The sequence below is a fragment of the Liolophura sinensis genome, chromosome 6, assembly GCF_032854445.1.
Source record: "Liolophura sinensis isolate JHLJ2023 chromosome 6, CUHK_Ljap_v2, whole genome shotgun sequence".
NCBI lineage: Eukaryota > Metazoa > Mollusca > Polyplacophora > Chitonida > Chitonidae > Liolophura > Liolophura sinensis.
The window spans coordinates 21,818,405-21,843,318 of NC_088300.1; the positions used below are offsets into that span (position 1 = coordinate 21,818,405).

Here is a 24,914-nt window from a genome sequence, read left to right on the forward strand (position 1 = left end):
ACTTACCTTATTCTCCGCTATTCTGTTCTCCACATAGCTGATGGTACGTTTCAGTTTTTCCATTCTTGTCCCATTTCATCACTTACCTTATTCTCCGCTATTCTGTTCTCCACATAGCTGACAGTACGTTTCAGTTTCTCCATTCTTGTCCCATTCATCTTACCTTATTCTCCGCTACTCTGTTCTCCACATAGCTGACAGTACGTTTCAGTTTTTCCATTCTTGTCCCATTTCATCACTTACCTTATTCTCCGCTATTCTGTTCTCCACATAGCTGACAGTGTGCTTCAGTTTCTCCTCTTCTGACAGCTCCTCATCTCTCTCCTTCAGCCAGCTCAAGTAAGTCTCCACCTCGGCCTCCACATCACCCAGACTTGAACCCAGCACCTTGTAAGCCCGTGTTTTCTTGTCTGCCTGAGACTGGAGGTCAGACAGGTGCTTATCCACATCTCTGAAACCAAATACCAATGTCAACAGTAATGTCAACAAATGATACAAAAAGGACAGGTAAGAGATAAATATAAGTTAAGTTAAAAGTTAAGAGATAATATTATAGGTAAAGTTAAGAAATAAGGTTAAAAAAAAATCATCTGGCTGTGAACAAAAGTGAAGCTCTTTTTACAGGTTCAAATCATTATTTAATGAAGCAGGCTAAAAGCACGCTGACTGTGTAATAAATGTATACAGATATTCACACATTCAGTCTTGTAATGTAATTTAAAACAATCAATCAAAATATACCCTACCAACAACATAGCAAGTTCCCAAAACTCTGTAATTTCTAAAGTTACTTTTGTAGGGCAGATATATACGGTTTGATCCAAGATGTGCAATGAAAGGACATTGGGATTCATGTGATAGTCCACTGATATATTTTTTGCTTACTGAACTGAGTATGATTCACAGAGGATTCAGAAAAAGATCGATCCAAGCACTGTGGCAGCAAATCAATTAGGAGCAGAAGATACACACTACTTCCCTGAAGGGTGGTAGCTTTGATAGCATCAAAGTGCACTATTGCTATAGTATATGGACAAAGTTGTGAAAGTAAGTTCAGAGTTATTACTCACCTCAGTTGATTCTGTACCACATCTTGTTCTAACCGACTCAGGGTAGGGGTGAGCTTAGCAGCACTGGTTCTTAACTCCTCAACAGCTTGTTCCTTCTCAGTAACCTTCTCTTTTAGTTTCTGTAAAATTAAATTATGAAATAGGAATCAAAAGTACTTACTAACATCTTAAAGTAACATTTTACACAATTACAGGTAACACAAACTGAAGACGACAAGAGCAAGTCTATTCCAGTTGCCAAACTCATGTGCTCTGTAACTGACCAGTGGCAAGGTTGTGAGGCTAGGCATTTACCTGAAAATCAAATGACACCTGTACATGGGTACGAGTGTTTTCATAAGGAGGTCAGGACTGAATCCTTGAGGAACCTCATGCATAAGAACATACTGAAGGTCATAGTAGGGATTTTCATCATAATGCTATGACAATCTTACAACAATTAAAAAGGAAGGGATATTTCAGTAATCATTTAATTCCACAAGCATTCATCTGGTCAACTTCATACTTACTGTGTATAGCTAAAGAAGTGCAGTGTGGAATATCAAAAAAAAAAAAATAGTATTCATAAATGCAACGGGCGCTGCCTCTGACTTGGTTTTTTTTAAACAGTTTGTGACATAAATCACCAATCTTGTCTAATGGACAATGTACAAGCACGTAAAATTACAAAATCCTAATACAAAGTTGCCATTTCTTGGAATGGCAATTCTACATTCTTTCCATATTTACACTGCCCTGTACTGTATAAAATCTACAGCTACATGTTTAAGCTGTTTGTTTTTTCAGGGTCAATATGCCCTCATTAATGTCATTAACAGGCATATACGTAAATCAATTTTATAAAACGTGCCTTCTGACATTTTTATGTCCTCTGGCTTTTATCGACTGACTTGTAAAATATTATATGCATTTACAGTTCTCTCCAAAATACAACACCCAAGTATAATACATGTCACCTCATAAATGAGGTATTACATAACAAAGCACCCTTAGTAGAGCACGTACATGGATACAGCAAGATACAGGTGCAATGTTTTCAGGTGTCATTAGCATTACAGTATTTATTGACCAGCTGTCTGGCAAAGTTCCCAACATTCCTGTAGCCTGGTAATTATTTATTTCACTTGTGTCAATCCATTCAAGATTATACAGTGTTCCTGGTGTTAATATACATAAAAGTACACGCAAGTTCCAAACACTTTAAGGAACTTGGCGGGAACATCAACCGGATCTGACTTATTTTGGCATATTGTTCAATGTACCGTATTTGGAAACTCCAAAAAAGTGGTGTGGTGTCACCTTAGCTATGCACGATGCTGATCAAGTTTACAGCATAAGGAAAATCCCATTCATGTATCTCACCTTGTAGCATTTGTTATACCCCATTGTGCTACATTAGGACAACCAACTTCACAAGTTATTACTGCAAAAACTGTTGTCAAGAATATTCCATCAAACACCTTCACACTAAGTTTCTTAAGTTTTACAATGAGTATAATTCTCTTGTAAGTAAATATGGACAGACTGTTCAGAATCTCTAGCACTTTGCTTCGTAACAGTGTCTAATTCCACTTCACCCAGAGCTAGGTGCCATATATTCATTCATGTTTAATTAGATCACCAAATTCAAAATATGAACGGTCACAATCAACTGATTCAACTGAGATACAGATATTTATTATCAACATCTTACAAATTAGAAAGGTACATGGTAGCATAGCAATTGGATACTGGGACTCATTCCTTTGCCAAGAACATTCCTTGTGTCTTTTTAATATGATTGAAAAATGTTTCTCGTTTCAATGTCTTAATTTCATACTACATACATTTTATTTGGTGGTTTGTGTTGAATGTCATTTTGATAATTAGCCTAGGTGATCGATGATTGACTTGGAACGTCCATGTTGATTGAAGGCAGGTATGCAAATGTCTGTGATGGCCAGCAATGTGATGGCCAGCATTATGCTGGGGGAGCAACATACCACCATCCCTAGGTCGCTGGCAGCTAGACCTTCCCATATCAGTTGTATCTTACATGAGCTGGATTTGAACTCACAGCAACTGCATTGGTGAGAGGCTCCCAGATTAACAACTCAGCCATTGTCAATTTAAGGAAGCTTTTGTCTTGTACAGTTTATTTTTTCCACACGATGTTATGTGAGGCTTAATACCACATAACAAGTCCTTGCGGTCCATGCATGTCTGGCAGCACCACAGCTCAACATGAACATCTCCAGTCATATCAAATGTTCATATATTTGTCCAATGTATGAATAAATATTTCAAGCATTTGTTCTAAATAGAGTTCTTTGTGAAATACATCACTACTTAATAATATGTAGCATACATCTGCACAATTATGTGCACTATCCAATATTTCTGAGCCTTCTCCTATGTAAGTTTTTATACTACCACACAAAATTAACAGTATAAATCATCTGCTAAACTTATCAACAGTACCTTTACACAATCTGTCCCCGGTTTTAGTTTATTTTTTGTCTTTTTAACAAAATGCATGTACACCAAACACAAAGCACTAATACATGTATGTATCTGATATAAAGAAACTGTTTGATTGTAAGTTTGCTAAAATATGTTGAGTCTTGTTTCTTTTCGTGCCGTGACACGACATAGGGCAATTGAAAAGGTCTTGTTTCTGTATGTGGGTACTGATTTGCACTAGACTGCTATGCAAACCGGTAAATGAACATGAACAAGTACATGCATCCATTGCAAATTTAAACTAATTTATAACATTCTGGCACCAATTATACATCATAACTCTATTATTCCAGGACACCATAATGGAGGATGGAAACCATGGGAGATTGTTGTCTTAATGCTTCAAATCAGATTTGATTTCTAATAACAGGGTCTCGGCTGGGATTGGGGCCAATTTTTTTCCGTTATTTTATAGGCCTACCGTAAACTTGTTTGGCAATTCTGGAGACAAGGTTACTGCCTCAAACAAAGCGAAAACCCTCAAAAAGACAAGTGGATAAATATACCTTAAACCTTGAAGTATTCTAAAGGCAAAGATTGTGACACTTCTTAGACAAATTTGATAAAATTCAACTCCTCAGTTCTTATGATATGATGCAGTCAAAGTTTACGATGGCATACAGACACGGTGCTGCAGGCAGAATACCCTTATCATAGTTGGAGAGATGACCTAGCTAGGACAGCAGTAGCGCAGGTCATTTCAAAGGAATTTAAAATTAATCTAACCATTGACCAGTTAAATGTTATGATGTACTTGTACGCTATTAAGACCCCTGAGGTCAAAGTTCATATGTCCTCAACAACCATCCAATTGGCTAGTACATTCATTAACTTTCTGCTATGTGATTAGATTGCACAGGTGTAATTCTATTGTAGGAATCCCAATCTCAGGTAGCGCAATACGTATGTCAACAGGTGGCCAAATTACGTACATACCAAATACCATGTATTCTGAGCACCTGGCTGTTGCCATTTAATTTAAATTCCAATGACCTTTTAGCTAAAATTTGGCATTTGACATTCTCTCAGTGTTGAGCGCCAAGCGAGGCAGCAACAAGTACTATTTTTGTTTTTAAAGTCTTTGGTATGACATCACATGACCCGGCATTTGACATCATTACTTTAGCTCTACTTTAATCTAATCTAGCTTTAATGACTAATGCTTAACGCTTCAGGATATCAACATGAATGCAACTGCATCTGTTCAAGTTGATAAAAATTGAATGACCTAAAAGTGCAGGAAATATACTGTGGTTTGAACACAGTCACACAACACTAGTTACAAACTGTCCTAAGTAAAACTGTTTGATAATGTAAATTATGATATTTGAACATGGCTTTTGGGTTGAGTTTCCTGTCCAAGTTGGCCTAATTAGGACATGAAGGATGTTTCCAGTAAGAAAAAAATGGTTACTGGCCAAATCAGAGAAAACTAAACTAATACTCTCCATGTAAAAAACTAAAAAAAAAAAAAAATACCCACAGCATTCAGTTTGTATGCTAATTTTCCTGCTGTTTTAATTTTGTTGGCAAGTTGTCATATTTTTGCCCTTTGAGGGTAACTGAATTTGTCAGAAAAGTATTCCTTACTTAACTGCGCAAGTTATTTCCACAAATATAAACCAAGATTTGCATCAGTCTACACGTACGTGCATGTAGACATGTGAATAGGTATGGTCATTCTTACAACAGACAACACAGGCTCCAGTTCTACTTAAATGTATCAAGTTAAACTGAGAATCTTATGTTCATTTTACCTTTTTCAATTTTCTTTTCTTCCATCTCCTGGGTGTTTTCTTAGACTGACCAGATGTACAGTTTAGTACAGACAATCTGGATCCCATGGTGATGAAATGTTGTTGTTGACACTTTTCATACAGGTGCTTAACTCAACATACCTTCCATTTACATCGGCACTGTTTTCAAGGAGCATAAAATTTCTGGGATATCACTTTGTCATTTCTACTAATTCTACGAAAAAGAGAGCCTTTCGAAACATTTCCTAATCAGTGACCACTCCATCACAAGAACACCTGTGGTATATTTCCCTACAGGTCTCGCCTGTTTATGTATAATGTATCGCTCTGAATACACCAGTCGGCTAAGAGGTGTAAGTTAGTCCATTATCAGAATGGAGGGGAGGGCAAACTCTGACCTGAGCAAACATTCTTACATACACTTCTACATCCACTATACATACACGGGTGATCACAAACACACATATAACCAACCAGCATGTTCAGGCAGGTTTTATAATCTGCAAACTTTATGGACATTTCAAGTATTGATATGAAATATGTCTGACTGTATAGTTATAGGAAGGCATGCAAATGTAACTGTCACTGGTGAAAATACTGACTGATGCAAAGCAATATTTAACCATTTCATGGCCAAGAGAAATCTTAGAGAATTAAATCACAGAAGTCAAAATCTGATTAGTTTACCTGATTTGATTAAAATTGAACCTAATCAAAAAGCTCAATCTCTCCTATGGAGCCTTTACCATTAAACAATCATGAAACACCATGGAGACTTAATGTTTGCACTGCTGGACACTGTCATTCTTCTGTAAGCTACTGGTGTGTTTGTAAGCGCTCTTAAAAGTTAGAATATCAGTGCTTCAAAGAAATACTGTGCTCTTCATTTGTTTGATCAGCGCATGAAGACAGCACCTGGCACATGTAGGATGGGCACTTATCAGATGCATCATGTATAAATGCATGACCATGGTGTGCACTTTGACTGGTTACAGTTCTGACCCAGAGTCCGCAAAAACTATATATCGTAGATGAAAATGTGAACGTGCTATGAACATCTTATCTTCCTAGGGACAGAATTGTGGACTTTAAATACATGTGTGATAGTTTAACATCCTCTCATATATGTATAGTTTACTATCATAAAGGTTCAAATATTCATGCTAGTAACTGTCCTGACTGCATGCGTGTATAAAATGATAGGAATGGACATCTAAATTTCATTACCATCCAAAGCATGAAATGATTTTCACAATACGGTACTGTTTCACAATCTCTGGTCAAACCCAAGTAACCATTATATCTCCTAGATTCACACAGAAATCACGACAAACATGGATACATTAAGTTATATTTAAATGGACTTTTATTAAAAATATACAGTGTACGGGTTTCAAAGTTCTTAATAAAACAACCTGGAGATAAACGTATATTAGACGTAAACGTGTTTAAATCTCTACAGCACAGGTTGTGTATCAAATTAACAATAAATTCACTTTGGTCAACTGGCTATATATAAAATAGAGTAAATCAATTGAAAGAGAAACACAACAAAGCCTTATAATTCAGCAGTAATTAATCACATCTCATTCTTTTGTTATTAAAAAAAATTCATGCTAAACTGAGTGCACGATGGCTGGACGGGATGCACTATGTGTATGTAACCATGAATGTCACATTTACAAAATAAACTGATAAATACAATGTGAGAACGTGTAAACAACAACTATGAGTGTATATATTTTCTAAAAGTAAAGTAACAAATATTGACTGGAAGGAAAATGTGTATCACAGAAAATTTAAATGGGAGTAGTCAATATTTTGCTCCGTCACACATAAACATGTAGTACAAGTTACAAAAATAACATTTAAGGGGCAGTTGTAATTCCAACAGGTCAATTATCTGTTTAACAAAATATAATTGCAAACCACAATGTATCACACTATAAGGAATGATCAGTTGCATTTGTGAAGATGGAAGAATTATTCTGTGTTGGAATGTTGGAAAGTTCAAAAGATTGCATAACTCAACTTTTGTTTCCAGAAAAATGCAACTACAGCCACCAGGCTGAACAATGAAAACACTTTGAATGCCAAACACATAACACTCAGTATAAACAGATATTCAACACACATAAAAAAAAGCTCTGGTGATTTTGATTTTCAATCAAGGTATAATAAGAAGGCAAGCAGAGCTAGGACTAATAATCGCTATTAAATTCACTTGTTCATATAAAGTAAAAATATGCTGCAAAGACAAATTTATACATACATGCACCACAAATGATTTTTTGCACACTTACACAATGTTACACACAGTATTATGAATAAATCATCTTGAAACTCATAAGATTTGTTACACTTGACATTGAATGCCAAATTTGAAATCATTAAATCAATAAATAAACTTAAAAAAAAAACAAACTACGAAAATTAAATTCTAAGCTATATTTTAATTATCTGTTTTAATATGACAAAAAATCTTAAATAAATTTTCTAAAACAAAAACATTCCAATAAAAATGTGAACTAAATAATAACAAGCTAAAAACCATCTATCACAGTCTTTGCAAACTTTAATGATGGTCTGTACATGAATTTATTAAATTCATGAACTACAGCACAAAACCTTAACACTGAATTTATACATCACATAACTGCAAGCCCACAGCTTGTGTTTTCCCCTTGCACTAAGACGATGGAACATAATTTAAAGAGAGTTACGTGTGGTCATATACAAATCAGTAACAGTAAGAATTATCAAACCCTTCACATGTCACATGTACCAGTCAAAAACCTGTTACACCTTTATACAGTGATGTATAGACCTCTATCAAGACAATCAATAATGTGTTTATTGACTTCTCACAAGATGAACATCAGTGAAATGAAACTGGCTTCACAATAAAACTTACTGCGGAATAATTTAAACGGAACACCACAAGGACAAAAAAAAAGCGCATACACGTATTGTAGTTAAAATCTACTTATGTAAACATGATATAAAACTTGCTGTAATTCTTGACAAATCACGTCTTCAAGAGCAGATGATCCACTGATTGTACTGAAAATTATCCCTTGAGGATTTCATCCCTGAGAGAATTTTTCATTTTTTGAGACAACTTCTTGAGTTGCCGGGATGCGACTGCTGCTTCGAAAAGAGCATCATCAAGGTGATAGCTGTCGATGACACGACTCATGCGTCGATCCCGACGCCGTGATCTATGACCTCCATCAGAGTCGGACAGAAGCAGGTCAATGTCGTCATATGACCTTGTGAAATCTCGCACATGGTAGCGAGGGTAGGATTTGTGTTTTTTGATTTTAGCAGGATGAGGTTTGACAATGTACGCTGGGATGACTGGGGTCCACATTGGCAAGCCCATCTGGGTGGCTGTGAAACCTTGAGGTGTCACCTGCTGGGCGAGGTTATGATTCATTGGGGGCTGGAGGGGCTGGGTGGAACGAGGAGGCAACTCGTAATTCCTAAGAGCATCCAGTCTCCTGTGAACTGCTTCGACATCATCAGCTCCGATTGGACGTCTTCTGTTTGTAGGTTGAGGGTATGTGTTAAGGAGATTTGGAGGCGCCCCTTCCCCTAAGGTTGGCCGCTGCTGAGGGAGGTAGATCTGCTCCTGGATAGGGGGTGGGGACATGACCACAGAAGCGGCAGACTGGGGTATGTGGTTAGTCACAGGGGGTATGGTTGCTATTGTCTCAGATGGGTATGTAAAGGGCTGAGAGGTGAATGGACTCTGTCCACGGCTAGCATTAGTCTGACTCTCCCCACCAAACAGACTACGTCTTGGTTTAGTAGGACTTGAGCCGTTTACTACTGCATCCTGTGGTCGCCCTGACCTAAAGCTGGACACCGAGGCAGCATCAGTCTCCATCTCGCTAGGCGATGAATCCAAGCCTTTCTCTGCCTTGATGCTCTTCACCTCTGCTAATATTCCCTTCAGCATTTCACTTCTCAGCCTCCTCTTCTTCTTCTTTTTCTTAGTGCCAGAAGAACTGGCAGCATCAGAGTCGCCCGTCTGGGTTTGAATTTCCCGGGTGCCGTCAGTGTTTACCAGACCTTTTAGAGCATCCATGGTTCTGAAGGAGGTCTGTAGGTCTTCCATTGAAATCCCAGAGTTCAGGAAAGTAGGTGGAGTCTGTGTCTGGGCATAACCCGGCGTCTGGCAGGCCACATCTCGCTGGTCTTCAGGATCCAAAGGTACTTTGTAATCTGACTTGTAGCTCTCAGTCCCGTCAGAGTCATAGCCTGCGTAGGACTGAGCGCCGCGCGGGGTCACAGACACTGCAGAGAGCAAATCTTCCTGACTGTAGTCCATGCCCGTGTCAAAGCTCGAAGCATGCTGGGTACATGTGTCACCATAGCCCGATTCGTCAGTCTCCGACTCCACTTCGCCGTACGCTCCCGACCCCTTTTTCAAACTCGGAGGTCCAGAATGGCTAGGAGGGCCACGATGTCCTCCGTGAAATGGTGATGGTGATCGATGATCGCCATAGGACGGGGACAAATATCTGCTACTGTGTGGGCGTCTAAAATGACATTGTGGTGGAGGAAGGGCTGGCCCATGGTTACCCAGTGGCAGTGACCTCGCTCCACGGAAGTGGTCAGAGCCATCGTCGTTGCCATCGCTGTCATTATCAGAGCCTGGGCGATGAGACCTTACGCCACCAGAAGCTCCAGGAGTCTGTGTTCTTCGGGACTTCAGAATTCTCCTTCTAGGAGGCTGTGAAAGTAAAACCATGAGACATTATTGTGGTGAACAGTCTACGAAAAAACTGTGCTACAAAACCAACTCATTCAAATGTTTAAACACATTTTTGAAGTTATGCTATCTGTATTATAAGGTCAGTTAGACAAATCTGAATTATCTGATTCAACAGTTTAACAGAAAGATTTTATGCAAATTGTTGCATTTAACACAGGTACTCTTTGTACAAATTTAAATTAGAAAAATGAGATTTTTCATTGCCACATCATTTCATTGAAAATCAGTATCCTGACAAATACAAGTGAGAAAAACTTGACAACTAGCTACTTGAGAAAGGTTGACAAAAAGAGACAAAATGTGTGCAAGCAGTGAATTGTGAAATTTGTTTGTTTGATCAATGTAAACTGTCAACCAATGCTCTGGAGAAATGAGCCAAGTTTTTCTTTCATGTCAAAGCAGCAAACTACAGTCTACCAAACAATCACCTGAGATTAATGGTCTATACTTGCTTTGCATTTCCTCATATCTGATAAATAAAGGGAACCCCGATCAGAGTAAAACTGCGAGAAAATTTAAACAAGGTCTTCACACGTCACCATAACAGAAGGGGTAAAACAAAGGTAAAACAACATGATGAGAATGATATGGGGGATTGGTTAAATAAACAACAAGGAAGACATGAATGACAAATTATTTTCAACGATAAGATAGGCTCCCATTTTCTGCCGCCAGTAAGCTGCTTTGACAAGACAATCAGATTTCAATGACATGATTGGCAACTTGTTATTACCCTGAATGATTTCTCAACCATTCAACATACCTTTTAAGTGGTGATTATTGCCCTGTAACGAGGAACTCTTCAGGCAAAGAGGAAAAATGTATCAACTGACTCCTCCTTTTTTAATTCATGAAATACCGTTTGAAAAAGAGGCTGCGCGCGACTGCCGTACATGAAGGTCATTTAAGGCATCTTGTGAGCACAACCAGGCAACAATTCGAATTATTCTTTGACAACCATCAAAACCTAAAGCATGCCTTATAAATTTAAAATTAAATACTCCACAAATCTTACCCCATATTTAACATAATAAAATGAACAAGTAACTTATTTTATTATTTATAAACTAAACAGGTATGCCCCCCAAATCTGGAAGAGGATAAATATGAAAAAATAATTGAGGGAAGAACATGTTGTAAAGAGTGAATTACATATGGTGACATGTCAAGATAATTACAGCTGGTAAAAATGTCTGAAATAAACGTTTACTTTATCACATCGCAACCACATAACAGCGTACTTCCACTGAGGTCATGCAAAGCAGGTATTGCCCCTGGATACTAGCCCTATCCTAAACTGACAGGTAAGTCAGACTCACAAACACTTGCAGACAAGAGCTATCCAACAACAACAACTAAGATACAACATTGAACAGCTTACGATACCTGAACACAAACAGTTTTAACATGCAAATTTACACTTACAAGGCTCACTCTAACAAAACTTGGCACATACATGTGTACAGCTGTGTAAATCACTTTGGGTTAAGGCATTTGAGCCCAGAAAATGTAACAGAAGAAGTCAAAAAGAAAAATATTACTAAAGTTTTGTGAAAGTGGCCTTGAGTGTCTCTTCATTAAACTATTTAGCATGGCCACACAACAACAACAACAACGATGTGATGCAACATGACTCACCACTGCCTGTAGCCCCTTCTGATCCATGGTGGCTTCCATCCTGTCAATCCACTCTAATTCCTGGGCCAGTCTATCCAGGTCTTCCTCGGTGTCATTGTGACGGTTCTCGTAATCCTGTGCGTATCGCAGCGCCTTCTCCTTCTCCTCAATCAGATTATCCACCTGACCAACCAGCTCCTCCCAATCATCCTGCAGCGCCTTCACCACGGGATCAGCCAGTGAGGGCTTGTGTTGTGTCAGGGTTCGGTAACGCTCCACAAAACCTTGAACACTTGGTCCTTTGGCTACGATCTCTTCTCGCAAGGTCTAAATGAAATATACAAAGCCTATAAATTACAATTTTATGTTCCCCTGGGCTCTGCCCGGTCTTCTCACACCATATTGCGGCCGTAAGTGAGAAGGTCTGTCAGCAACCTGTGGATGGTTGTGGGTTTCCGCCGGGCTCTGCCCGGTCTCCTCCCACCATAATGCTGTCCGCCGTTATATAAGTGAAATATTCTTCAATACAGCGTAAAACACCAATCAATGAATAAATAAATCAAATTTAAGAGCTACATGCATTCTACGGCATCACAATTACAGTACAACCGTTCTACCCAATGGAGATATGCCAAAATATACTGAACGCCTGAACCAATGCAGGCTGTACATTTATTATTAATGTCGTTCATTTTAATCCACACTATACAAGAATCATAATATAAAATATATTTTACTTTCATAAAAATTGTCCCGATATAAAACATGAAGGTGTCCTAACTAAATCAACGTAATCACAATAGTCTCCCTCAAATCACAATCCCTGGATATATTTTAGCCTAACACAGAATTTTGAAGACACTGTGCCTATACATGTCAAAAAGCCAAACATGAACATAAGGCCTGAGAAAGCAGATCAAAGGTCATTTGCATTGGCCCTTGTCAAATAAACTGTTGGGGTTTCACTCATTTACCTGTGCTTCAGTAGGTTTGAAGATGTAAATGCTTAACTAGCCAGCCAACTGATAGAATGTAGGTGACATGTCAGTGAAATATTGTCAGACTATGTTCATTTTCACAAGGCTTTCCAGCGAATCAAATTTAAACAAGTTCAATGAATTTCATTAAGATACCTGAAATTTCCACAAAACCATTTCTGACGGAAGTCAAAATTTAAAACATTGTAACAATACTTGAGCTTTGGTACAGGAAGTTAAACGTTTTGCACTTATTTCTTTAAGATAACATATAAGATATGTTATGTTACTATTATAATATCCCAAATATAATCTAAAATCATCTGTCAATCTCTAAAATCATATTCAAATTTTGACTTACACGTCAGTTGGAGCTTTGTGGAAACGCCCACTGGTTTCAACATACTTTGATTGCTAACAGATCTACAACTATGGACATGACTCTGCCAAGACCCTTTGGACAAAGTTGCCCCACGATGTTGGGAGTGAATATTAATAGATCTGAATGTTAAACATTGAATGTTTCCTACGGACCTGGAGTTTGGCTATCTCCAGCCCTGCAGCCTCTGGGTGAAGCTTGTTGGCCTTTTCTTCCAGCTCCTGAACCTCTTGTTGTTTGAAGTGTAGCCAGTTCCTTAGCTCTCCTCGCTGTCTCTCAATGCCCTCCCATTGGTGGATGACATCACGCAGCTTACCCATTCTCAACTCCACCTGCAGCAGGTAAATATGAACAGCAAGGTGTAAGACGTGCTTGTTTACTTTATATTGTCCATAGGGTTTAATATACAGCCATCCGCAGAATAGGGATCAAAGGAAATAACAGATATAGTATACCTATAAGATGAGTGCATCAACAATGAAAGCAATGAAATTTGCCGATTTTACAAAGCTTGTACAAGGCATTTCCGAAACAATGAAAAATTTAGGCCAAAATTCAAAGAGCAATATTAGCCAATAAGGAAAGCTCACAATACAATGTTCTAAATAAGAAGTGATGTACAAAAGCCTTGCTTTCTTTTATGCTCTGATAATATACATGTCACTGAATTATTACCCTATATATATATATCTCATGAAAACTGCTCATTTACATCCAGCTTCAAGTTAGGATTTTGAATGAAAAAAATTGGGAGATTTTTTTCCCCCTTTCATATCTGTTCAGGAACTACAATAATTCAGCCCTCTCACACTATTCCCAAGTTCTTCCATGCAACTTGTAATCTTTTCATCACCACAGGCAAAATAGAAACGAAAATTTTTTAGCACTAAACATAAAATTCACATTTTATCTCAGGGCTGAACTATTTTCTTTAATGGCCGCTGAATCAGATATCTTGCAGCGACCAGGAGTTCTGTGATGGGTTGGCAGGACTCACCTGGTTGATGGAGTCTAACATATTCTCATCCACTTGACTGGCCAGGGCAGCAATGGCAGACTCCTCATCAGTAGGCGCCTGTTCTGCAGACTCTGTACCACTGAGGCTCTCACAGCGCTGGGATGCGTTAGACAACTCCTGCTTCATGGACGTTAGTTTCTCGTGCATTGCCTGCAACAGCACGCAGAAAAAATAAGTGACTAATTGATTTCTCAAAAAACTATTACGTGAAAATGAAATGAACTTTCTCACCACAAAATGACTATTTGTACAGTGTCCTACCTTAGTTGCTTCCAGCTGTTTGGTTGCCTCCTGCAGGTCATCTGGTACATCAGTGTTAGCTGTATCCAGCCAATCAGCAAGGTCCTCAGAAAGGTACTGGTCTGTGCTCTCCAAAAGAGACTGGTACTCCTGCCATTTCTTCTGGACGTCTGACAAGCGATTCTGACAACAAATTAAGTTAAAGATGATCAACAATGTGATTTGTAAATTGGATCAATTTTGACGTTATGCTCTTTCACCTTTCTGACATGTACATCACCTGTAAACAGGCTATGTTCGTGGCTAATTGACTTAGGTGTTGCAAATAAAAAAAATCCTGCCCCAACTACAGATTAATTTTTCATAAGCATTCATTTTTCAGTTGTTTGAGCTAAATAACGCAAAATCTTGTTCCTACTCTGAATCATGAAATTATCACCACTATCTATCATCTCCGGAGTCCTTATACCAGGGTCAATGACATATCTAACATTTTAAAAATGCAAAAGGCAAGTCATCAAATCTGGATGAGTACCAAGAAGATTCATATTCTGGAGTTAAAAAGGTCACATGTCAACAGCAGTATCACAAGCCCAACCTGACCCATCATTAAGCGTTTCCCACCATACATGTATATAGATATGGGGTCGGTTAATTTAAAAGTGTATTAAAAATGAAGCCTTGCGTAAATCATAATAATAGACTTAATACTACATTAATTGGACCTCAGTCCAGACTAAAGTTAATACTTCTTAATTCTTCTACTTCTTAACTGCTAATACTTGTACATTGTACACTTTTGAACAACTTGGCCCTGATCATGATAGACTGGTGCTGATACAAGCATTTCCATGAAGACCACAATCAAGTTCTTCTTCAGTACTTGATGACAATTACGGCTAGATCATCACATGATGTTTTTTTGTCTTGATATGATCTCCCCCCCACCCCCATGAAAGTTTCACTGCTTGACAGTAAACATAATATCTTCCCGATATTCCTTCAAATGTGATTTGTCCAATGACGTTTCACTGTTGAATACTTAATTCAAAATCTTCATGAGATCCCATTTACTGTGGTGAAACTTGTATATACATGAACGGAAAGCTGAGAACCAGATAAAACACGTTACACTGACAGTTGCCATTGTACTCAGGCTTTTTCCAAATACACTTTACAGAAACCAAACAATGAATGCTGGGCTGTTCCACAAGGCAATCATAAGCTGATTACATCTATCACGGCAACACAAATCTTAACCATGTGGCTACATGGTAGTCACTACTAGTCTGATTAACTACCATGGCAACGTAAATCTTTAACATGTTGCAACACAGTGGCTACAACCACCTCAATTCTAATTACAACAGCAAAATACATGTATGTGTAGGTTAGCATGCATTGGCATAGCAGTTACAACAAGCCTTATTGTAATTACTGCGGCAACATACCAGCTTAATTGTAACTATCCTGGAAACATATGATGCTAACAAGTGTCAGTATACTAGTAGTTTTGTAGAACCAACCCAGCCTATAACTGTTTTGTGGGATATACCATATTTCACCTAAAGTCTGGTATACAAAATGCACTTTCAGAAGCACGTGAAGGCCTTAAAATAATATTTTTGATAAGTTTTGCTGCTAAGAAATTAATCACTTTTCACACTGATTCTCTGGTGGATAAATCTATCTGAATCTAACAAAATGAATCGTAATGCATCACAAGAAAAATGCTTTATGTTAGGTGAAATACATTAGTCCCTGATTATATATTCAGATTTCTGGTCATGGGTTACCATATTAAGGCCATGATCATTTATCTGACAGGTTACTACATATATTTATGTGGATTCTTTGAGAACATTTGCACATAAATATGCAATAGAACAAGTACTATCTAGGCCTTGTGTCTTGTATCATACACATCATGTCAACAGATGTACACAGCATGCAAATACTTTGGCCACACCACACTGTTAATGTTCTGATTGGCTTATTGGTTTTGATATGTGAATCATCAAGGAATTCTTATGGGCTTATTGGTTTTGATATGCGAATCACCAAGGAATTCTGACTCATTGGTTTTGATATGCGAATCACCAAGGAATTTTGAATGAATTATTGGTTTTGACATGTGAATCATCAAGGAATTCTGACTCATTTGTTTTGATATGCGAATCACCAAGGAATTCTGACTGACTCATTGGTTTTGATATGTGAATCATCAAGGAATTCTGACTGACTCATTGGTTTTGATATGTGAATCATCAAGGAATTCTGACTGACTCATTGGTTTTGATATGTGAATCATCACGACATTCTTACAGGCTTATTGGTTTTGATATGTGAATCACCAAGAAATTCTGATTGGCTTATTGGTTCCACATGTGAATCATCCAAAGAATTCTGACTGGCTGCTTAAACAGAAGATCATCAGGATAAGGCAGTGGCTACATGTAGGCATTCTTTCTCATCGGGAACAGACCTGATTTTGCATGGTCTATACATCAGGCAGAGTTAGATGTACATCAGGTAGATGGACTTTCTTTTAGTGTTATTTTATTCTACAGTTTTTCCGTAAATACACATATATGGATGGAGGACAGGGGGCATTTAATTCAGAAGACACTTTAGCAACCCTTCACATACATGTATGTATCACCAGTACCTGTATATTGCCACCATTTGATAATAGTAAAATCTAAACAAACAGAACAAAGAACAAAACACTTAATATTATATTTGCTGAAAAACTTTATTAGTTCCTTAACAACAAAACCTGATAAAAGATTGTCCACAATGATGTTAGCACAAAACATTCACATTTGGCATAAAATGATGTTAAAAAAAAACATTTACCTAGTCTGACACACACGATGAAACTTAATAAAACATCTGTTTACCCATGTACCTCGATAGCTTTTTTCATAAAAGTGAAAGAAAAATATAACTGAAGTGAAGGGCACTGAGGAAAGACAACTGAAAACTACATTTATGATTCATAAAGATATTTAAATTGAATGAAATGCAGTGAAATGTTTGACTTCTAAGGTGGACATCATGCAACACTTTAAGTGTCAATGACATAACAAACTTTTTGTTTTTATATCTGAAACACCATATTTAATGTATGAAAAGCCGAACTGTTTCTATCCTGAACACTGTGCGTAATGTACGAGAGCTTATTTAAGCGCAGGAGAAAACATTATGTAAACTTTACAAGAATTTCTTGAAAATTAATGCAGATCAATCTGGTTAGATGTCCTTGGAAGTCAATGTAAATTAAGTGACATTATACTTTATAACATCCATCACAGCATTCAACCATTTCACCTTTTTTTCTTTAAATAATTAAAACATATTTCTGAAATATTTAATAGCAGTGTCTGGATATAGTTTTTAGTGGTCTTTCTGCAGATGCTTACTTCCCCCAGATTCTTTCACATTAATGTATACTTTAAAATTATTTAAAAGTCTCAAAATAATACTGACAATCATGAAGAAAATAACAAAAAATCAAAAAGACAATTTAAAAAATTCATTGGACGGAACTGAGTTTATCACAACATTCAATGGATAAGTATACCTACTCAAACACTTTGTATAAAAGGCATTATGTATGGGATTTGCTACCAAAATGTCACTGTATATTTTATCACAGGAAAGGCATATTTGGACAGTTTGGGATAAAACCAAAAAAAAGTAATTTGTGTACATCATCAATTTTATCTCAGGATAGAATACTCCATGCCAGAGAATATCTCTAAAACAATACTGACATTTGGAATGTTAACGAATATGACAAACGTCTACACAAAACTCAAAGTACATTTAACAACATGTAAACAGTTTATAGCAGTCCAGTAATAAAATGTGTATATGGGCATAATAAAATATTATCCTTTTGCTACTGTGTAACCTTTGATATATAGCACCAAACATATGAATGTTTATATAAACACATATGTACGCATGTACATGTATAGGCTAACAGACTAAAACCCAACAACACCACAGCTGGCTTGAGAGAACAAATATTACCCCAATTACTCAACCTTTTTGCATATAAAAGAGCAACTTTCATTGCAATTTGCGCACAAAGCTACGTTGATTAGATTGGCTAATTCCAGGGCTTCGAAAACAATATTAATTTTATCAGTCCACAAAGAATAATGCCTTCACAATATGCTTGAATAAACACCTTGCAAACACGCGAAAATGTTGAAGAATAATAATACGTTGAGATCTTAACTCTAGTGATCAAAAAAAATCAGCTAAAATAGGGAACATATAAATATATGCTTTTTTTTTTTGAATGACAATGATAGTGCTTTTGCTTTCCTGCAGTACCTCACTGAATCTATATGAACCTATCTAGAGAGAGAACTTTGGGTAGGATTTCAGTCATCGGTAAAGATGACACTGGTGGATACCATTTAGTTATCACATAAATAATTATAACACTGATCTCAAAATAATAACAAAACAACTGTAAGAATCTTTAAAAACTGGAATAGTCACTTTCCTATAAGCAAACAAAAGCCACTACATTTGGACCCAGTTTTAAACCACTGTATGTAGCACTTGAATTAAAAAAAAAATAAATAGAGTGAAAACATTATTATAGTTTATGATTTTAATAGTCTGCGTTTCTTCATCTTGGAGACAACATTATGTTGCAAAGCATTCTACTTCCTACAACTTTACATTAACAACTTACAAAATATAACTAACAATGTGACAAGTAAGATTTTGCCTTAATCTTTGAGCACAAAATGTTCTATATAAACATCACACGAAAGATTGGCTGACTCCATGAAGAGATTGTTAGAATGCAACATTTGAAATTTCAAACTATTAACAACATCTGGGTTACCTCGATATACAGAAATTTCACAAAAAAGCAGAACTAAAGAGATGAGTATAAAGAGAGAGTAAGGGTGCTCTATGGTGACAATATGGTGCAATTGGGTGAGAAAATGAGTGCCTATCTGTGTGGCTTAGCCCCTTTAGCTGTAGAAGAGATCAAGGTGAGCCAGCACTACCTGTGGAGCACAAAACAAACACCTGTTAATTACAGCCTCGGCTTTACGAACTACCTTGCCAATGAGGAACTAACAAACTTCAATTTTACCCACAAGGTGTCAAAACAAATACATGAATATGAGATTATGCCCTTGGTGAATTGAGAGACTATGGCAAACCCTGGCCTCAGTTCAAAATTGACAAGCTCAAAATACAAACTAGAAAACTATAAAACCATCCGTAACATGAAATCTTAATTCAGACTCTTTTTTTTCTTCTGATTTTCTAAGCATGCATTGAAATCTTCTCAGTCAGCACAATCTTTCATGCCACTATAAGCATCATGAGCCGGGTTTAAGCTATGGACTTCAACCATGCTGCCAAGGCTAGGATATACAAACACAACATGAAGTCATCTCACGTCTCTCCTGTAGACATGCTACACTGTGAGCACACCCGGGGTGTAGAAGGGAAAATACCACACACCAGCATCTTCTTCAGAAAATAGGAGCGCAAAATTCCGCATCATTCTATTGAGACCTTCACATTTTGTGTTTTCTTAATTTATAATGACCCAGCATTTAAACCCCCCAATGTACTTTGCATACTTAAATAAACTGCCATATTTTCTTATCACCACATTCTACTTGATGGGGTCATTACAGTTAAGAGATAACGCCAAACTATGTCTAGAAAGCTAATTATACACCTGAAAACATCAATTTCATATACAAGTAACTAACCAAACACATCAAATGGTGGCAAAAGCAGGATACTGTTTCTTTAAGAAAGGATAACATTTGAATTTCTTATGAATGGATTGGATATTTGCAAAAGGGTTGGATAACTGCAAGTCATAGGGGAGGGAATATTGATGTACACTTGTGGGAAACCTATGCACAGCAAAGCATTTTATAGAAGCCGAAAACTTGAGTGTATTTGCAAACAAAACAAACACAATCCTGAATAATTTCATGCAGCTACAAATTCTCATAAAAGTATCTGATCAGTTTTAAGGTATTTAAACAGCAGAAACAGTCTGGCACCCTGCAGTAACTGCCCAGCAAGCTGCAGTAACTGAGTGCAGTAACTGTCCAGCAAGCTGCAGTAACTGGGTGCAGTAACTGTCCAGCAAGCTGCAGTAACTGTCCAGAAACCTGAAGTAACTGGGTGCAGTAACTGTCCAGCAAGCTGCAGTAACTGGGTGCAGTAACTGTCCAGCAACCTGCAGTAACTGGGTGCAGTAACTGTCCAGCAACCTGCAGTAACTGGTTGTGGTAACTATCCAGCAACCTGCAGCAACTGGGTGCAGTAACTGTCCAGCAACCTGCAATAATGTTGTTGCAATGTAGGCCATTTCACAAGGCAGTGCCATGTGTACTGCTATGGTTACTTTTATAAGATTTTCGCGTTAATTTTCTTAAAGTAACCTGTGGGAAAATAATTTACCTGCGGATGTAATATTACTCAAGAATTTTTAACTCTTTCATAGGAGGAGGAAATCAAGGTGTCTGGAGTAAACCACCAACATTGGGAGAGTTATTCGTGAACTCTCCAATGTGTGACAAGTGCCATGTCGGTGGAAGGCAAGTGGTCTCTACTAAACGTCATGCAAGACCACACAACACCACCATCAACCACTTATTACAGCAAAGGTCTTGAGAACAATGGACACAGGGAAATCTTGATAACTCCCTGAACAAAAATCTCGTGTTTGAGCAATTGAAATGATAAATATTTAAAATGATAATGATAGATCCTTACCTTGATCTGAACAGCTGTAGCCTGAAGGTTCATGTAGCTCTCCTCAAGGTTTTTTATTTCAGAATCGACCTGCTGACGCAGCTCTGGAACTCTGGGATTGCTCTCTAAGAGGTCACGACCTTTGTCAGTCACTTGTTCAATGGTGTCACGATAGTTTTCAATTTCGGTTAGCAAGGCCTGTAGAGAACAGAGAATTCAGAATGACATCCATGGACTGTAGAAAGTACCTTATACAGTATCATGGAGCATTATGAACCCAAAATCAGCATTTAAGAATAAGGTAAGCGAAAACTATCCATAAGGCACCTCGATTAAATCTTGTTTGTGGCTCAATGTCTTTAATATTCCACATATTTGCAATCATATGATGACGTTTACAATGTCCTTCGTCTTAACTTGTACCCACGAAAGAATAGCAGTTTCTCTCACCCTGTGTTTGTCAATCTGCCTCTGGGTCAGTTCCAGCGTGCTGACGTTCAGAGCGTTGTGGGACATAAGCCTAAAGGAGGTCTGTAAGAGCCATTTCTCACAGTCCTGCTGAGCCTGTTGGTAGGCCAGGTGCTCCTCATAGCTGTGCTCCAGCTCTTCCACAGTGTCCTAAATACACAAACATCAGACACCAGTTTATTGTCATATTGTCTACCTTCTTGTTACCTGAGCACTGTTAACCAGTGTATCATATCATGTCTGTTTTGTTTTCTACTTGAGCTTTGTTAACATGGATGTCATATCATGTCCACCTTGTTATTTACCACAGTGTAATTAATAAGTGTATCATGTCATGTTTTTAAGCTATGGGCTGTTAACGAGTGTATCATATCGTGTCTGCCTTGTTTACCTGAGCATTGTTAACGAGTGTATCATATCATGTCTGCCTTGTTTACCTGAGCATTGTTAACAAGTGTGTCATATCGTGTCTGCCTTGTTTACCTGAGCATTGTTAACAAGTGTATCATATCGTGTCTGCCTTGTTTACCTGAGCATTGTTAACAAGTGTGTCATATCATGTCTGCCTTGTTTACCTGAGCATTGTTAACGAGCGTATCATATCGTGTCTGCCTTGTTTACCTGAGCATTGTTAACCAGTGTGTCATATCGTGTCTGCCTTGTTTACCTGAGCATTGTTAACGAGTGTATCATATCATGTCTGCCTTGTTTACCTGAGCATTGTTAACGAGTGTATCATATCATGTCTGCCTTGTTTACCTGAGCATTGTTAACAAGTGTGTCATATCGTGTCTGCCTTGTTTACCTGAGCATTGTTAACAAGTGTGTCATATCGTGTCTGTAGCTGGGCCAGGGACTCTGCCACTTCAGAATTCTCCCCCTGACTCTCCAGGTTAGCCACGCTCTCCCCAAGCTCAGTCAGCAGCTGTTCATGCTGCTCTATGTCAGTCAAGATCAACTGGGAAAAACAAACATCAGAAGTTAACATTTATTGAATTGATTTACTGTGCAGTTGTTACCAACAATGTTGACTTGTAATGCAGTGAATGACAAACCAAAAAATCATGGCAGCTTCAACAGTTTTGGGTAAACTCTAAATTTTTGCAATTTACATGTCTGTATTTCAACAGTTTTGACTGGCCTTCATAGTGAAGTACCCTTAAAATATGCAGCCTGTTTCTCAACAACCCAGTTAGGCAAAGCTCAGGTGGGTTTGCAATTACTGACTGAAGAACAGACAAATGTTGACAGACGAAATGATACTGAAATCTTCACTTATACTAACATAACAAATATATGGATCACATATAGATATGTATCTATTTAGTCACTGAGCGATGTTTGGGTATAGGCACTAACACTGTTATCAAACTGTGCATGATAACAGTGTTAGTGCCTACAAATAGAAGACATGATCCAATTATTTGGTACCTTATCCAACTCAACTTGTAAATGCCATTGAAAGAGCTCATGTATTTTATTAAATATTGTTAGTGTTAAATCACTATTTAAATGATAGGATGTACCCCCCCCCCCCCAAAATTAACATTTCTCCATTTTCTGACTACTCCGATTCTCTTAATTCCACACAGAAAAGTTTCAGTCACTTGCTTTCAAAAAAAAAAGATAGGCTTGAAAGCTTAATAAATCAATGAAAGCTTTCTGAAGCAATTTTCTTACGTGCAAGAAATCGTCTGATGCACAAAACCAGAAAAAAAGACCACTGTTTAATTACTCCCAGTACACTTGATAAGAGCAGGTTTCCTCACCTTGTATTTATCTAGCTGAGTCTTCTTCTCAACCAGCTGAGCCTTAGCCTCTGGCTCCGTCGCCAGAACACCTTCCACTTCAGTCATCCATTTGACAAAGCTGCCGTAATACTTCTCATACTCGTGCCACTTGGACTGGACGCCTTCCAGCATTCCTGAGCAGTCGTTGATCTCTTTGTTCATATGCTCCCAGTCCTGAGTCAACTTCGTGATTTCCTGCTCGATGATTTTCTTGCCAGCCCCGCCGGTGTTGGGCAGAATTTTCTCGGCAAGGTCACAGCATTGGTTCACCTTTTCTAGACCCTCATCCATGCTGCTGGTGATTGCCTACAAACAAAATCATACAAAAATCAATCGAAGTAAATAAAGCTTGTTTTGATGTAAATGTAAGGTTTTCTAAGGCACTGTCATGAAATTGGATATTTAAGAGCTGATGTAAAACATGCAGAACATTTATAACTGCTTAAAGCCAATTTTGTTGAATAACATTTTCAAGAACCTGAGCTTTTTTGTCTGTCACTCAAATTTCTTATTTATGTACTTATTTCACTGGTGTTTTACGCTTTTCTCAAGAATATTTCACTTATACGGCAGCGGTCAGCAGTATGGTGGGAGCAAACAAGCAGAGCCCACCACAATCTGCACGCTGAATTACCTTCCTGGCTGGGCAACATATCACCACTAAAATGGACAAAGTCAACAAGTTATTTAACCAAAAAAGTTTTCAGTACAATGTTCAACAAAGTTTTTCATTCTAACACATGAACTTTTCTTCTATGTACCGACCATCAGTCAGAAATCACTCAATTATTCTTCCTAGACTAACCTACAGTTGAGTAGCATAGACGAATGACACTAGGACAGCGGCCAAACATTACATCAACTAACAGCATGCCAATACGTAGGTCCACATCACAAATCTACAGACGAGGGCCCACAAGTTTGGCGTTTCCACATACCTTGATGACATCCATCTTGTGTGTAACAGTGTGCCAGTCTGTGGAGGAATCCCCACACTCCTTCAACCTGTTGTGGGTCATGTCCAGCCACTGTAAACACTCGTCATACGATTCATTGTACGCCTCATGATCTGCGGCGTTCTCCTTCAGACGGTGGACCATGCTCTGTAAACAAACAGTACAAGAATAATAGAGTATATCAGATGTGATTATTTCCTAAATAAGACTAAAAAAGACACATTATCAGTGTATCCTTTCAACTGAAAGAAGAGAACACCCCAGAAAATGAACAGTCTAATATTTCTGTTTTTATATGTATACCGCAAGCAGAAAAAAGGCACCTGTTGCAGGGTTTCTACAAGGTAAATATCTCCTATTTCCAGGCTTTTTCAATGATTTTCCAGGCCCAAAACTCATACTTTCCAGGTAACTAGAATTAATCCTTTACACTTACATTTACCTTAAAGCAATGTAAAATGACCTTAGTTGAACTTTCAGTCTTTCACATATAAATGCACACAGCAGCGTATTAAACAATTTCTAGTACCCTAATTCTTCAACTGCCTCTGCAAACCAATATTTGGAAACATTCTGATATAACCCTATG

At 37.8% G+C, this 24,914-nt stretch overlaps 1 protein-coding gene across 1 annotated transcript in view; it reads right to left on the reverse strand.

Annotated features, from left to right (window-relative positions):
- The window catches only part of LOC135467002 (muscle-specific protein 300 kDa-like), a 207,830-nt gene that overhangs the window by 79,239 nt on the left and 103,677 nt on the right, over positions 1-24,914 (reverse strand). Inside the window, 13 exon segments of the mRNA XM_064744755.1 lie at positions 244-451; positions 1,071-1,189; positions 5,330-5,455; positions 8,403-10,070; positions 11,751-12,056; positions 13,241-13,417; positions 14,083-14,253; positions 14,365-14,526; positions 21,133-21,309; positions 21,562-21,729; positions 22,385-22,537; positions 23,349-23,675; positions 24,308-24,472. Of these exon segments, the coding sequence (XP_064600825.1) occupies positions 244-451; positions 1,071-1,189; positions 5,330-5,455; positions 8,403-10,070; positions 11,751-12,056; positions 13,241-13,417; positions 14,083-14,253; positions 14,365-14,526; positions 21,133-21,309; positions 21,562-21,729; positions 22,385-22,537; positions 23,349-23,675; positions 24,308-24,472 (3,927 nt within the window).